The 15,326-nt window shown below is 24.4% G+C and overlaps 4 protein-coding genes across 4 annotated transcripts; 3 read left to right on the top strand and 1 right to left on the bottom strand.

The window, feature by feature from the left end:
- Positions 1 to 707: 707 nt before the first annotated feature.
- Positions 708 to 3,183, bottom strand: PmUG01_07024000 (SAP domain-containing protein, putative; the record flags this gene model as incomplete). The annotated part of the gene is made up of 7 exons (XM_029003975.1): positions 708 to 797; positions 1,102 to 1,164; positions 1,331 to 1,403; positions 1,617 to 1,659; positions 1,750 to 1,809; positions 1,975 to 2,518; positions 3,106 to 3,183. 7 exons carry the CDS (start codon positions 3,181 to 3,183, stop codon positions 708 to 710), a joined length of 951 nt encoding a protein of 316 aa, XP_028860711.1.
- A 2,806-nt stretch (positions 3,184 to 5,989) lies between these two features.
- Positions 5,990 to 7,609, top strand: PmUG01_07023900 (alkaline phosphatase, putative; the record flags this gene model as incomplete). The annotated part of the gene is made up of 2 exons (XM_029003974.1): positions 5,990 to 6,715; positions 6,998 to 7,609. The coding sequence occupies 2 exons, from the start codon at positions 5,990 to 5,992 to the stop codon at positions 7,607 to 7,609; spliced, it is 1,338 nt and encodes a 445-aa protein (XP_028860710.1).
- Positions 7,610 to 9,194: 1,585 nt separating this feature from the next.
- PmUG01_07023800 (conserved Plasmodium protein, unknown function) lies at positions 9,195 to 10,535 on the top strand (the record flags this gene model as incomplete). The annotated part of the gene is made up of 1 exon (XM_029003973.1): positions 9,195 to 10,535. One exon carries the CDS (start codon positions 9,195 to 9,197, stop codon positions 10,533 to 10,535), a length of 1,341 nt encoding a protein of 446 aa, XP_028860709.1.
- Positions 10,536 to 12,533: 1,998 nt separating this feature from the next.
- PmUG01_07023700 (zinc finger protein, putative) lies at positions 12,534 to 13,856 on the top strand (the record flags this gene model as incomplete). The annotated part of the gene is made up of 1 exon (XM_029003972.1): positions 12,534 to 13,856. One exon carries the CDS (start codon positions 12,534 to 12,536, stop codon positions 13,854 to 13,856), a length of 1,323 nt encoding a protein of 440 aa, XP_028860708.1.
- Positions 13,857 to 15,326: the final 1,470 nt, after the last annotated feature.

Here is a 15,326-nt window from a genome sequence, read left to right as displayed (position 1 = left end):
ATTATTTTTTATATTGCTATTTTATTGTTTTCCTATTTATTTTTTGTTTTTCATTTTTGCAAATGCTGTATAGATCCCTCGCGGGTGTCTTTTTTAAAAGAAAAAAATTAAAAGTAATAAAAGCAGGCAATTCTAAATTAGTGTTCTTATATTTGTAGCAAACATATTAATAAAGGGAAAAAAAAATACATACATATATATATTATATATTTTATTTATTTATTTATGTATCTATCCATGTATAATTTCCATTACCAAAGGAAGAATTTTTACGGTAAAAAAATTGCCGAAATTGTGCGAGAAACAGTAACGATATATTTTAGCACATTAAAAAGGTAGCCTACTAACACACAGGCAAATTAACATGTTCAAATATTATTATGTTAGCATATTATTATGTTAGCATATTAATATATTAATATATAATATATTTTTAACATGCCGAAGTATTAATTTCCCTCATCACTTATTCAAAAAGATAAATGTCACAAAAAATGTTTAAGGTGGATGTACTGATAAAATAAAAAACATAAGATATATTTTTTTTTTATTCGAAAAAAAAATGAAACAAAATAAAATACAACAGATATGATGAGAAAAATTTATACAAATTATATAAACATATAAAGATTCATATAAAACGATGCACACAAAAAGTAATAAAAAAATTATGAGAAACAATTATTTTTTTCTTCTTTTTATTTTCCTTATGTGTAAACTAATTTTTTCTTTAAATTTTTTAACTGTTGCTCCTGTATTACTCCAAATCGAAGGGCCCTCGCCTTTAATTTGTCACTCTGCGATTATATAAAGGAATAAAATAAATAATATAATATTTAAATTATGAACATAAAAAAGAAAGGTATGGAAAAAGGGAAAAGTGTTGTACAAAACACCGGGGGGAAATAAAACATGGCAAATATACGAATACGGCAGGAATGATACGAGGTATTGTTTTTTAACAAGACTTCATTTTATACACACACACACACACACATCCGTATGTGTTTATACATATATATATATATATATATATATATATATATATATATACACAAATGCTCAATTATGCTCATTCACTCAACACAATTTTTCGCTTACCTCTTTCAGTAACCCAAATCTTTCAGCCCTTTTCTTTTTTGTTTCGAAATCGTTCAGCTTTCCCTAAAAGGGCAAAATGGACATACAACAATTAATTCAATCAAAATAAAAAAAAAATGTACAGTTAATAATATTTTAATAAAAAATGTAGCAATTAAATGAATTTGTAAAAACAAAGACACCAAATTTCCAAAAAAGGGTATATAAAATGTATGGATAATTAATTAACCATGTTCAGTCCAAAGCGCTCTGCTCTTTTTTTTTTATTCTCCTCTTCCATTTTATGTGTTACAATGCAAAATCTATAAAACAAAAATGGGAAAATTAACATGTGGGGAATTAAAAAAATTAGACCCTTGATACATGTGGTACAAAAAAATAAACTAAATTTTGTATCGTTCACATAATGCATTAAATGTGTTTTCCTTTTTCATTTTAATTTCCCTTTTTCATATTCCTTTTCCTTTTTCTTTTTTAAATTCATTTTTTCATTTCTTTTCCTCCTTTTTAGTAACCTCTTTGCTCTTGATTCAAGGGCCTCGTCGGTTGACACAGCACCTGAAGGAAAAGGGGGGAAAAAAAGGGGATGTAAAACAAAATATAAAGAATAACTAATCAATTTTCCAATGAATATGCGTACTATATTACCGAATCTCTTTTTTCGTAGCTCCCGCTTTTTTTCCTCCGTTAGGTAAAGATTATCATCACCTTTGAAAAAAAAAAAAAAAAAAAATTAAACAAACGAACAAGAGAACAAACATGAGCTGCAAAACAGTACAGCGAATAAGAGAAGTTCTTGCACACATACGCACATGGTACAAATGAAAAAAATTAAAATGATAAAAGGGGTGAGGTTCTTCCTCTTTATCCAACCTGCAGTAGGGACAATTACATTCTTTTGTAATGTATTTTTGTTGGATAAGGATGATTCTGAAAAGGTTATTTCAGGAATTACGATTTTGGTTTTCTTTCCTTCTTCATTGTTGTCTTTCATATTTGAATTTATATTTTCATTCATTTTTTCATCATTCTTGGATGGGATATTTTCATAATACTTCGAACCCTCTACATTATTATTGACTGTTAATATATTTTTAAAATAATCTTTCATTTTATTTAATCCTTCTTTATTAAATTCGTCTTCTTTATGATTAACTGTTAATATTTTCTTTTTATTTTCTCCACCAACATATGATGATTTGTAATTACTTTTTTCAACTCCTTCTCCTTGTCCTCTATCGCCTTTTGTATTATTGGACACTCGATTTATTTCTGAATTCCTGATCTTATCGTCAGTTCGATCAACTAACACCTTAATATTTGTGCTATCGTTCGAATTCGTGTTATGTTTATCTAATATGTATGGACTTATGTTACCCTTTTCTTCATACTTTAATAACCTCTCCAATAATTCATTCTAAGCAAAATTACGAATTTGAAAAAAACAATAAAATGTTGAGGGGTGGAATTGGGTAATTGCACAAATAATAATAATAATGGTATAAAAGCACAAAAATTAATGATATTAAAATTTTATAATACTAGTTGAATAACCTAAATGGTGCAGCATATTTATTATTATAAATATATATATATATATATATATATATATATATGCATATGTATGTACAGGTACATGCATATATGTACTTTATTACATATTAACAGAACTTGCACAACTGTAACTAAGGTAAAAAAAATATTACGCTTTTTTCTAAATGTTTTGGACGTACAAAGGTGAAATATAATTATATTTGACTTAAACATTTGTATAATTAATTTTTTAGTTCATAATGCACTTAAGTACTCTCATTGGAGTGCAATTATACATGTAATTGTAATGTATGTATATAAATGTACTCGTGGAATATATATATTAATATTATATATATTTATATATATATATTTTTTTTTTTTAAATATGTTATACATATATATATATATATATATATATATATATATATATATATATATATGTATATATAACAATATGCATAGCGTTACCTTCTTTCCATGCGACGGTAGCCCCCTTTTGGCTAATAAATCTTTTAATTCTGAACATTTCAAATTCTGGTAATTCATTTTTTTTTTTTTATTAGAAAGATTACTAATTTTTTTTTCAGTCTTCTTTCAGTTTTTTTCTATTTTTTTCAGTTAGTTTTCTTCATTAAAACATTTTAATTTAGTTTTTTTCACGGACGTACGAAAAAAAAAAATTTGTTTAAATTAATTGTTCGAATTATGGACTTGCTCACTTTGCATTATATGGTTATAATACATTAAAAACAAATATAAATTTATACATATATATAAGCTGTATAAAAAATATTAACATATTTGTCATATAACTGTACAAATGTGAAAAGGTGAAAAAGAAATAATTCTAACCTATATATACTTATACATATATATATGAACTACTTAAATGTTATCCACAAATACATGGTATTTTTTATAGTCAATCCCAAAGAAGGGGGTCTTAATATTCATATGTTAATATAATAACATAATATAAATCAAAAAAGGGGTAGTGTAAAAATAGCATTTATAAATTTTTCATAATTTCAAATAAGCAAACATTATAATCTGTGTTAAACTGTATATTATATACCAATTATAAACGTACATTATTATAAATAAATTATATTTATATATATATATATAAATATATATTTATTTATATTATATGTACGTATAAACGTTTAAGGAAGCATGGTAAGAGAACTTGCTTTGGTTCAGTAATAAGAACGATAAAATGAAATTATATATAAAAACCATAAAATTGTTAAAAGGATGATACTATAAAGATTTTTTTTTTTTTTTTCATTTAATAGTATAATATAATGAATAATTCTTTATGGTCAATTAGTATACACCTGCGGCAAAAAATAAATTTGAAAAATGATTTTAATTCCTTTTTTGCCTTTGTACTTAAGCTATTTTTTTTTTTTAATTCATTTCATATATAAAAAAAAATAACAGATTTATGCGTATAAAATTTTAAAAAATATTTTTTCGAATGCACATTTTTCCATGTTATTTAAATTAAAAAATTGTTTTAAAATAGTTCAAAATAATACAGTATTTACAAATAAATGCAGTATATACAAATAAATGCAGTATTTACAAATAAATGCAGTATAGTACAATATAATATATTACAAGATAAAATAAAATAAAAAAAAAAAAAAAAATTATGTTCTTCAATAAATATTAACATATAAATGATTCTGATACACATATACATACAATATCTAATTCCAGATATGCATTGGGAAAAAATTTACTACATAAAATTATATATAGTATGATCTCATATTGCTATGTTTTTATTACTCTTTTAAATTAATTTTACCATTTTTACGTTTATATATATATATATATCATACTGCAAAAAATAATTATTTTATGAAAAACAAAAAGATACAGGAATTAATGTTAAAATTAATATACAAATGCTTTTGTTATGATATATGAATGTATATATGTATGCTTATATGCATTATATACATACGTATATATGTATGTATATGTAAGTATATATATTTGTATATGTAAGTATATATACGCATATGTATGTATGTATGCATGTATATATATTTATGTATAAAATATTCTTAATAATTTACAATGTGGTACATCTTACATTTGAAGAAGTAAACTATCTTTCGTATATAAGCAAAAGGAAAGAAAAATATATTAAGGAAAAAAACAGAAAAAAGGGAAATATTCTTATATGTGATGATTTAAAAAATTTTCTTTTCTCTTACCATTTTTCATATTATTGTTCTTTTGTAATTCACTTCTTTTTTTTTTTTCTACCCCTAATTTAATGTAAATATTTTATTATAATGTTTAAAAAACTGATTAAATGTTATTGAAGGTTTATATACACGTATTTGTCTTAGGACATTTTTTTATATATTTCAAGAGTTTATTGAAAATGAATTTTTTCCTTTTACGTTAAATACTTCCTTACTTATTTTCAATTTACATTTTTTATTTTACATTTTAGTAACCTTTCATTTTAACAGTAATACACAAACTTGTACAACAATATCATCATTATGTGTATGTCTATATTCGCTCAAAATGTATATGAATACATACTTGTACGTGTATTGTAACATGCGATTTTTATTATTATTTACTAAAGGTAACATAAAATTTTAGGTGATATATATATAATTTTGCATATTTACACGTTTACTTATTTTCTATATTTACACATTTTTCATTTTAATATTGAATACTTATGCAACAGATAAAATGTGATGTTTCCATTGAACAATTAATTAACTTCCCATTCATATATATATGTTAATAAAATTACGTCAAAAAAAAAAAAAAAAATATATAAATAAAATAATATAATAAATTTCCATGTACAAAACTGTACTATATGAAGGTTCTTTATTAATCTGTGATTGTTCGCTCGTTTATGCTTTATATCGTCCTTGCACGTTCATACATACGTAAGAACATGTATATATATATATATATATATATATATATATATACGAAAGCGTATATAGGTATATATATATAAACACACGTACGTACCTAGACATACGTATACACAAATATTTATAGAAACATAAATGTGTTACATATTTTTTCCTCTACCCCACCGTGAATATTAATCGCTGTAAGATGTTGATTAATTTTAATTAAATTTTTGCAAAAAAAATCATTTTTTGTTTAAACTTTTTATGATTTTTATGTTTTCTTTATATACTTATTCATATTTATTAGAATAGGATTTTTATATGTATAGTTGTGCCTTACCATTTTGTTCTACTTTGTTTCGCATTATATTGCTTAATTTTGCATTATATCGTATTATATTGTTGTATTTTTTATATTTTTTATTTTATTTTTTTGAAGAATGAAAATTTGTATAAAATTGTTTTTAGTATTTTTCGCGTTTACTAAATGTGTGAGTGGACAAGCAGACCAAATAATTCATGAAAAATTAACAAATTTTGTTTTTTTAAGCTGTAACTATCAAAAGGGAAAAGTAAATGAAGAGTTACTAAAAGCAGTAGAAAAAAGGAATCCTCAACTGATGTTGTGGATAGGGGATTATTTTTATTCAGAATGTAGTGAATTGAAGTGTTTGGATGAAGTTTATAATTATATTAAGAATGACTCATTTTATTTAAGATTAAAGGAAAAGTTTGTTATTGATGGTATATATGATGATCATGATTATAATAAAAACAATGGAGATCGTTTATATAAATATAAAAAGGAAAGTAAAACAAAATATTTAGACTATTTAAATGTAGACAAAAGTGATATAAGATATAAAAGAAATGGAGCATATGTATCAAAATTGTATATAGACCCAAACGATGAAAACAATCAAGTGAAGATAATTATTTTAGACACAAGATATAATAAAGACCCTTATCCCTTTTATGCTCCTGATTCGTACAAAGATCATATCATACACATATTTATATCCTTCTTTGTGCGTTTTCATGCAGCATTATTTGGTTTGTACCACAATAGCAAAAACGATATATTAGGAAATGAACAGTGGAAATGGCTAGAAAAGGAGCTAACCAATTCGAAAGCACGTGCACATATCGTAATTTCATCTATACAGGTATGGAGCTACTTGCTGAGGGAAAAAAAGAAGAAAAAAAGATAAATAAAATAAACAAAAAAAAATAAGCAAACAAAATAAAAAAAAATAAACAAAAAAAATAAGCAAAAAAAAATAAACAAAAAAAATAAACAAAAAAAATAAAAAAAAAATAAACAAAAAAAATAAGCAAAAAAAATAAATAAAAGAAACAAAATAATTGTCGTTTCGACTGATCTGTTCATGTAATTTTTTCTTCTTTTCGTTTGTACACATCTTTTCCCCTTTTTGAACATTTTTCAGATTTTTTCTAATCACGTAATGAATGAAAATTGGGGTTTAATGCCATTCGCGCTGAAACGATTAAAAAGTGTTATAAAAAAGACAAAACCAAAAGGTTTAATATTTTTAAGTGGTGATGTACATTTTGCCAGTATTATTGGAAATGAAGAAAATATTGTAGAAGTTACAAGCAGTAGTGTAAATCAAGAAAATTTGTTAAGTTATGTAAATAAATATTTTATTTACCTTTCTACAAATATATTTAATAAAAGAAGTTCATTTGAGTTAAATAAAATATACGGATTCAACAATTTTGGTTCAGTTAATATTAATTACAAGAACGAAAATGAAATAAATATTAAAACATGTGTACATGACTCCCATGGTGTGGAGGTTTTAATAGCAAATCAAGTTTTTAATAAAAAAAAAAATATATATGAAAAATCGAAAAATTTACATGTAATAAATGATGAATTTGCGACCTTTACATATAAAACCCAAGCCAAGATATGTATGCATATTATTATTTATATATTATTATTGTTATGGTTTCTTCAAGTACTTTTCATTATATGTAAATTGCTAGGACTCTGTAAAAGTAAAAAAGTAAATAAGAAAACAAAAGAAGCCTAGTTCGAATGGAAAGTCTACGCATGTGCATACACATGTGTATATATATCATCGCAAATATAATTTATTATATATTTGAATAACTTCGTGCAATTTTTTATTTTATTTTTTAATATATTTATCTGCAATTTAAAATAGTCTTTTTAATTTTTTTTTTTTTTTATTTATTTGTCCTTATTTTTATTCATTTTGTAAAGACATATTTTAATCCAAAATAACGTGTTATGCATATATATATATGTATATATGTATTTTTTATTTTATTTTATTTTTTTTATAAATAAATACTGGTAAGCGGTATGATGAAAAATCAGAAATGAAATTTTTTTAAAATAATTGATCTTTTTATGTGTCCAGGATTAGCACAAAATGCAGCAAATAAAAAAGAAAAAAACGTATACCCTTATGTATACGTGTATATATGTATGTGCATATAAGGACGTTAATGTATGCACTTTTATATATGTTGTGTTAGTATATATTAATTCCAACTCTTTTATTCCGTTACCTGATATATTCACTTAAATGCACTGTGTAAACAAGCGTAGTACAGAGTATGTTATAAACTCCTCCCTACATAAAAACATAAGCATAAGAAGTAATTTTGTTTTTACATACAAGTAATTATAACACTGTTAAGAAATAATTGTGGCATCATCATCGCATTATTATGAATCCATTACTACGTCTCTATGAAGTCATTTCAACAAAACGTTAAATAAAAAATCCTTTTTAGTAAAAATAAACCTTAGTACTTGTAATTTATATATACAAATCAAAAAAAGAATATATATATATATATATATATATATATATATATATATATATAGACATCATGAAGATCTCATGTAATGTAAGTAATAACAAAAGCTGCTATCGTACAAACCGCATTAAATGATTAAGTAGCGTCTCATTTGTATACTTTTGCGTTTAGTTGAAAATGTTTAGAATAATTCTTCCAACAGAGCATGCATGTTTTCAAAACATTCAAAAAAAAGACAGCTCTTTGAGAATTGGTAAAGTGAGCTTAACTGTTAAGTGTGTACACAAATGGATAAAATCCAGGAAGAAATATATTAACCCTCACATATATACATATACCTATATATATATTTGCATATATATACGTACACATATATTATTTATAATATATTTTTTTCCAGATATAAAAAAAAAAAAAAAAAAAAAAAAAAAATTTATTTGGCTTCAGTTACGCGAAGCATTATGTCACTGCCTATATATGTTCGTTTTTTTCAAAAATAAAATTTGAGTACTTCCGTATTATGCAATTTTCTTTTTTTTTAAGCTTGTTCGTACGTTAAATTTTGCATTTTTTCTAGCTTTTTGTTCTGTACACAAAACTTTGTCTTTCTTTCCGTGTTATAACATTTTTTTATTTTTGCATTTTGGCGATTTCTCCTATGTGTGTGTGTGTGCGTTTTTTCTTTTTTTTTTTTTTTTTCCTTTCTCTGGGCATTTGTCAGAAAGAACAAATGAACATACATAGACATATCAAGACCACGTTGTGCTCTATTCGAACATTTATTTAGATTAACATAAATTTTTCAAATTTTATAGGGGAGGAAAAATGGCGCGAAATTATTATCAAAATGTGGCGGTAATAACTTGTTTAATTATTTTATTGTGTGAGATATATTCAGGTTACAACATTGATGAATTATTTTTTAATAATAATTTAAGGTCATTTAATTTTTTTAAGGACAGTCATGTTAGAATAAGTGAATTGAAAATAAATGAGGGTTATTTATTTAAACCATCAAAGAATATAAATATAGAATTAGCTTTATCAGCATTAAATGGAATAGAATTTGAAAAGGAAAATGAATATAGGAATAAAAAGGAGTTCAGTAATAATTCACATATAGAAATAAAGGAATGGAACAAAATAACTAAAAATGATTTTTTTTTAAATAAAAATTTAGGCGAAAAAGAAGACATTACTAAAGGAATACCAGAACCTTACCATATAAGTAACATTAGAGATAGCATAAATAATAGTATCAGATTTTATTTTACCCCTAGTGACAAAGCAGAATATGGGATGGAAATTATATACAAAGGAACATATATACCTCAAATATATGATAATATTTTTTTAATTCTTGTACTATCTTTTATGTATTTATTTAGTATAAAGACTGTATGCCAAGGATATATAAAGGGGAAACATGTAGCTAAGGAATATATACCTAAAATATCAACTTTGTTCACTTTTTTCGTTATATTAAAAAGTCTTCTAGTATTATTTCCAGCCATTTTAAGTTCTTTTGTTTGTCTAATTTTAACATTTTATTTCTTTTCTATCTCAATGAACCCTTGTGCAAATATATATTTTTTGGAAAATACTAAAATAAAAAAAGAACCAATCGGGTGGGTACTAATTGTTTATTCAGAATCTTTGTTAATTGGAAATATTCTATATCACTTTATTTGTTCATCAAAGGTATTAGTATATTTAGTAAGACATATAAAGAATGATTTGTTGGTACATTTGATTTGTATACTTGTTTTACTACTTATAGCATCCTTTATATTTTTTTTAATGATATGTAATATATTCCCAGCCAAAAAAGCTCAGAATTTTGTGTTCTCCTTCACTTCATCCTATTTGATTATATCATGCTATACCTATTTCTATAACCTATTTGCATTACGTTTTTTGAATCATACTAATATATTTCAAATAGAGCCAGTTATGTTCTTCTCCTATTTCCCTAAATTCGCGTTCAACAAACAAAATATATTTGCTTTATTTGTTCTTTTAATTATGACTTTTGTGTCGATCATATGGCCAAAATTGCTAAAGATCATAAATAATGCCCTAGCCACAAAAAAAAAAAAAAAAAAAAATACACACAGAAAAAAAACAACAAACAAGTATGATGTAATCCTAAATTATTTTACTTAGTCTTCATTTTCTTATTTAGTTATTTATATATACATTCACTTATATATTTCTTTATTTATAAATTTATTTATATAATTATTTATTTGTATATTAATTTATTTAATTATATATTTATTTATTTGTATATTTATTTATATATATAATTATTTCTTTTTTATTATTATTTTTTTTTAATCTAAAAAAAGCATCATACTAAATGTGTAATTGGATTGATGTTGTGTTTTTCCCTCTGCACAAAATGAGAACAATAAAGAGGAATCATATTGTTACATAGGAAAGCTTTCCTTTGCTCTATCATACATGAACCGTCTTGCGATTAATGCAGCGCCTTGAAATGCAATAATGTACACATATATGCATATATATATATATATATATATGTATATATATGAATATTTCTATGCATACGTGTGTGTGTATCTCCCCATACTAAGCGTAACTATATGGAACTTTTCGCCTTTTACTTTGTGAATATGTAAAAGCATTGTATTAGTGTTCTATTGTGTTATTTCGTAATTCTGTTATTTTGTTATTTTGCTATTTTGTTATTTTGTTATTTTGCTATTTTGTTATTTTGTTATTTTGCTATTTTGTTATTTTGTTATTTATTTATTTTTTTTTTTTTTTTTTGTTTCCTGTTGTTATTGCGTCACTTAAAAATTTTGACAAAATAATTTGTTAAAAAATTAGCGAGTACAGAAAGAATAAACTTTCAAAATTAGATATATTACCGTACTACTAAAAATGGAATAAAAGCTTGTAAAGTAAAAAAAGGAAAAGAAAAAAAAAAAAAAAAAAAAAAATATATATATATATATATATATATATAATATTTAAAGAAAAACGGAACAACGTTTTGGTAAAAATTGAAATTATTATATATATATATTTATGTCCTAATAACTTCTAAAAAAAAAAAAAATTCAACTTCGTCAGTTTTCGCAATTTTCTTTTTTCATCATTTTTTTTACTTCTCGTCATTTGCAGTGGTAAAATTGGTAAAAATAATTAATATTTTTCTCTTTGCTTTTTAAGCATAATGTAAGTCATTAGAATGAATATTTATAGTGAACATACTTAAAAAAAAAAAAAAAGAATCATTTTTTTTAAATTTTCAATAAATTTTATTCCATTATTCCATTCCTTTCGACGTTTTAATAAACTGAAAATCGGTGAAAAGGGGAATTGGTATATTATGAACTGGTTTGTGTTTTATGATTGACAAGTTTATGTATGACTATGTATATAAATAAATATTCTTATATATATATTCATATATATATATATATATATATATATATATACACGTTTGAAGCTGGTTTAGTGTAATTATGAAATGAGAAAAAAAAAAAAGTTATAAACATGGTAAAATCAATATTGTTAGTATGATCTAGTGTACGATGAAAATATTTCGCAGTTTTTTTTTTTTTTTTTTAAGCCAACTGATGAAATAAACGATCAATGGGTTTATTTTTATGTTTTTAAGGATACATTATAAGACGATAAAAGCTCCAAACCGGAAAAATTATAACCATACGGCGAGCACAAAACAACATGCAAATTTACTGCTGCTCATTTTGATTGTGACAAAATAAAAACGTATACCATTTAGGCTTATTTCAATAAGTATTTATTATACATATACCACTCTTATTTGTTTATTGTAAGGCATAGAAGAGTTGATATATATATATATATATATATATATATGTTTTTTTTTTTTTTTTTTTTATTTTCTCTATCTATTTACTTATCATTAATTTGTTGTATACGAGTGCTTTGAAACGATGTGAGTTACCTTTCCTATGCAATAAAATATTTTAGAAGGGATACGCTGCACGTCTATCATGCGGATCCACATAACATATAAGAGAAATTTTGAGTACGTATAAATATATCCATGAATGTTTGCATAAAAGTAAATGCATTTATATGAATATATTCTTGTGAAACGACGTATGATAACCAGTTAAAAACTCGTAGATAGAACTTGTTACAATGAAAAAAACATGCGAAGTGTGCAAAAAGAAAATTTTCCAGTATGTGTGTCCATCATGTGAAATAGTCTATTGCAGTCTTGAGTGTTATCAAAATCATAATGATAATTGTGTTAATAATTTTTTAGAAAAACATGTAAACGAAAATATAAGAAATAATGCACTAACCGAATTTGATAAAAAGGAATTTAAATTTAAACTGAAAAAGTTTTACGAGGATAATGCGGAAAGCGATTTTACAAGTGAATGTAAAATACTGAATGAAAGGAAAGATGAAAAAAAAAGTAAAGCGCGTTACGATAGGGGAAATTACGAACATGTAAAATGTGGTTGGGCTGAGGAGTTGAGAGGTGGGGATGAACAGGGAAAGTGCGACAATGAAGAAGATGAGGAGGATGAGCATGTACATGACGGAGATGAAGAAAGGGGTAGTTTACCGCAACCCAGAGACGATGACAATGGAGATGATGCAAATTGCGAAGAAACAGCTAGCAGCGAAAGTGAAGCAGCAGAAAATTCAGAGTACCTGAATAAATGGTGCATAAGCAACAAAAGGTATAAAGTACTCACCGAATTAGCACTAAAAGATGAACTTAAGTTAGAAAATTTGAATAAAACAGAAAAAAAACAATTTTTTTCATTTTTAAAAAATAATGATATGAATTTGTATATAGATAAATTTGAACCATGGTGGCTTGAGTGTGTAATAAAAAGAATGGAAGTACCTGAACACATATGTTGTAATAAGGATGTAAATCAAAATGTCATTTTTATAATTATTGAAATTATATATTCCTATTGTTATTTATTACGTATTTATTACAAAACTATAAGTAACAGAGAATTTTGTTATCTAATGTTGTACTTAGCAGTTTCGTTAAATCGACTGTACTTACCTGAAGAAAATGCACTGAACACAATAAACAACTTATTTGAACGAATTTTGGAAAAAGATGACTTGGCAAGGGAAAAAAATGTTCTATATAACGTCATAACAGATGTATCTAAAATTATTAGTTTAAAAGAATTAATTCTTAGATGTTTATATGAAACAAAAAGAAAGTTTAAAAAAGAAATTAAAAAATTAAATACATATAAAGATACTTTAACTAGTAATTTAAAAAAAGCAAAAATACTTATTTCCATTTTACAAGAACAAAAGAATTTTAAATATGTTAACAAGAAAATCACCTTTTTATATAGTTACGCAAATTATCATTATGACCGTTTTGAAGAAATAAGATTACAGCTCACTAGATTTTACAGCGAGCAAAGAATTTTCGTTCAGTCCAATGAAAATAGGGAAATTGTTTTGTCCAAGTAAGTTATCTGACAGACACTGAAATAATGTATGATGGATAAAAATTGGACATGCTGTGATATATGTCTCTAACAAGATGAAGCGCAATTTTCGGGAAGGGGAATAAATTGAAATAGGATAAGGAAAAAAAGAAATGGAAAAAAAAAAAAAAAAACATATCTCTGTGCACGATTTAATATTTGCATGTGCACGTTGCATTTCAAATGGACTTTATATTCGTTTTATGGATTTGTTCTTCTACTTTTTATTTAATTTTTTTACTTTTTTATGTTTTTTACCATATATTATTCGTACTAGTTATCTCGCTAGTTAACAAGTTTGTTTATGTAAGCTCAGTTTTCCTGTTGGAACTTTCATTCCGTTAGCTGTTATCAGTTGGGGTTGTTTTATTTCGTATAATTTTTTGTTATGTTATTGTTATTGTTCTTTTTATATTTATCTTTATTTTTATCCCTATTTTTATCCCTATTTTTATCTTATTTTTATCTTATTTTTATCCCAATTTTTATCCCAATTTTTATCCCTATTTTTATCTTTTTATTTTCTTTTTTTTTTTTGGTCATAAAATGCTGAGCAAATCTTTCCAAGAAGGAGCTAGTGGCTTTGGTTTTGATGAACTTTCAATATTTTCACATATTTGATCATTGATAAGTTAAATAAAATACGCATTTAACGCTTATTTAACGCATATATAATACTGGTTTAGTACTTATTTAGTACTATTAAATCTTATGTTTTATTTTTTAAAATGCATGAATTTTATGTATGAACATGGGAGAAGTGCTCTAATAAAACCAAGATAAGTGCTAGGGGAAAAAAGAAATATGAAGGAAAAAGAAAATGCGTATTTTTTCTTTGCTAATGTGATCAATTTTTTGGTAAAAGAAAAAAAAAAAAAAAAAAATCAAATCAATATGAAACAAAAAGGCACAAAATGAACAAAGAAACTAAGGAACAAAACGAAACAGAAATAAAACCCTTGTGCAAATTACATGGGTGTATTGGAATATCAATAGGTTGTCGCACAAATTGACACAGAGATATATGTAAAAATGAGAGTATTTTTCTTTTTTTTTTTTATTTTTTCCTTATTTTTCTTTGAATAACTGTGAGAATGTACCAACGTGGCAAGGAATTAATATTGCGCGTATATGTGTATGTATTTGTATATTTGTTTTTGCATGTATGCATACATAAATGTTATTAATAAGGCTTTAACAAAATTTACACACAGACGTTGAACACACGGGGAAGTATTTAGAATGTGTAAATTTGTTCACACCCTTTTTGCCTTTGTCAATTTTGTTTTATCTTTTTTTTTTTGTTTATCCTGTTTTTATAGCCCTTTGTTTATCCTGTTTTTATAGCCCTTTGTTTATCCTTTTTTTATAGCCCTTTGTTTATCCTTTTTTTATAGCCCTTTGTTTATCCTTTTTTTATAGCCCTTTGTTTATCCTTTTTCTTATATTCCTT

This window comes from Plasmodium malariae (assembly GCF_900090045.1).
Source record: "Plasmodium malariae genome assembly, chromosome: 7".
Classification (NCBI taxonomy): domain Eukaryota; phylum Apicomplexa; class Aconoidasida; order Haemosporida; family Plasmodiidae; genus Plasmodium; species Plasmodium malariae.
This window is presented reverse-complemented; position numbering and strand designations above follow the sequence as displayed.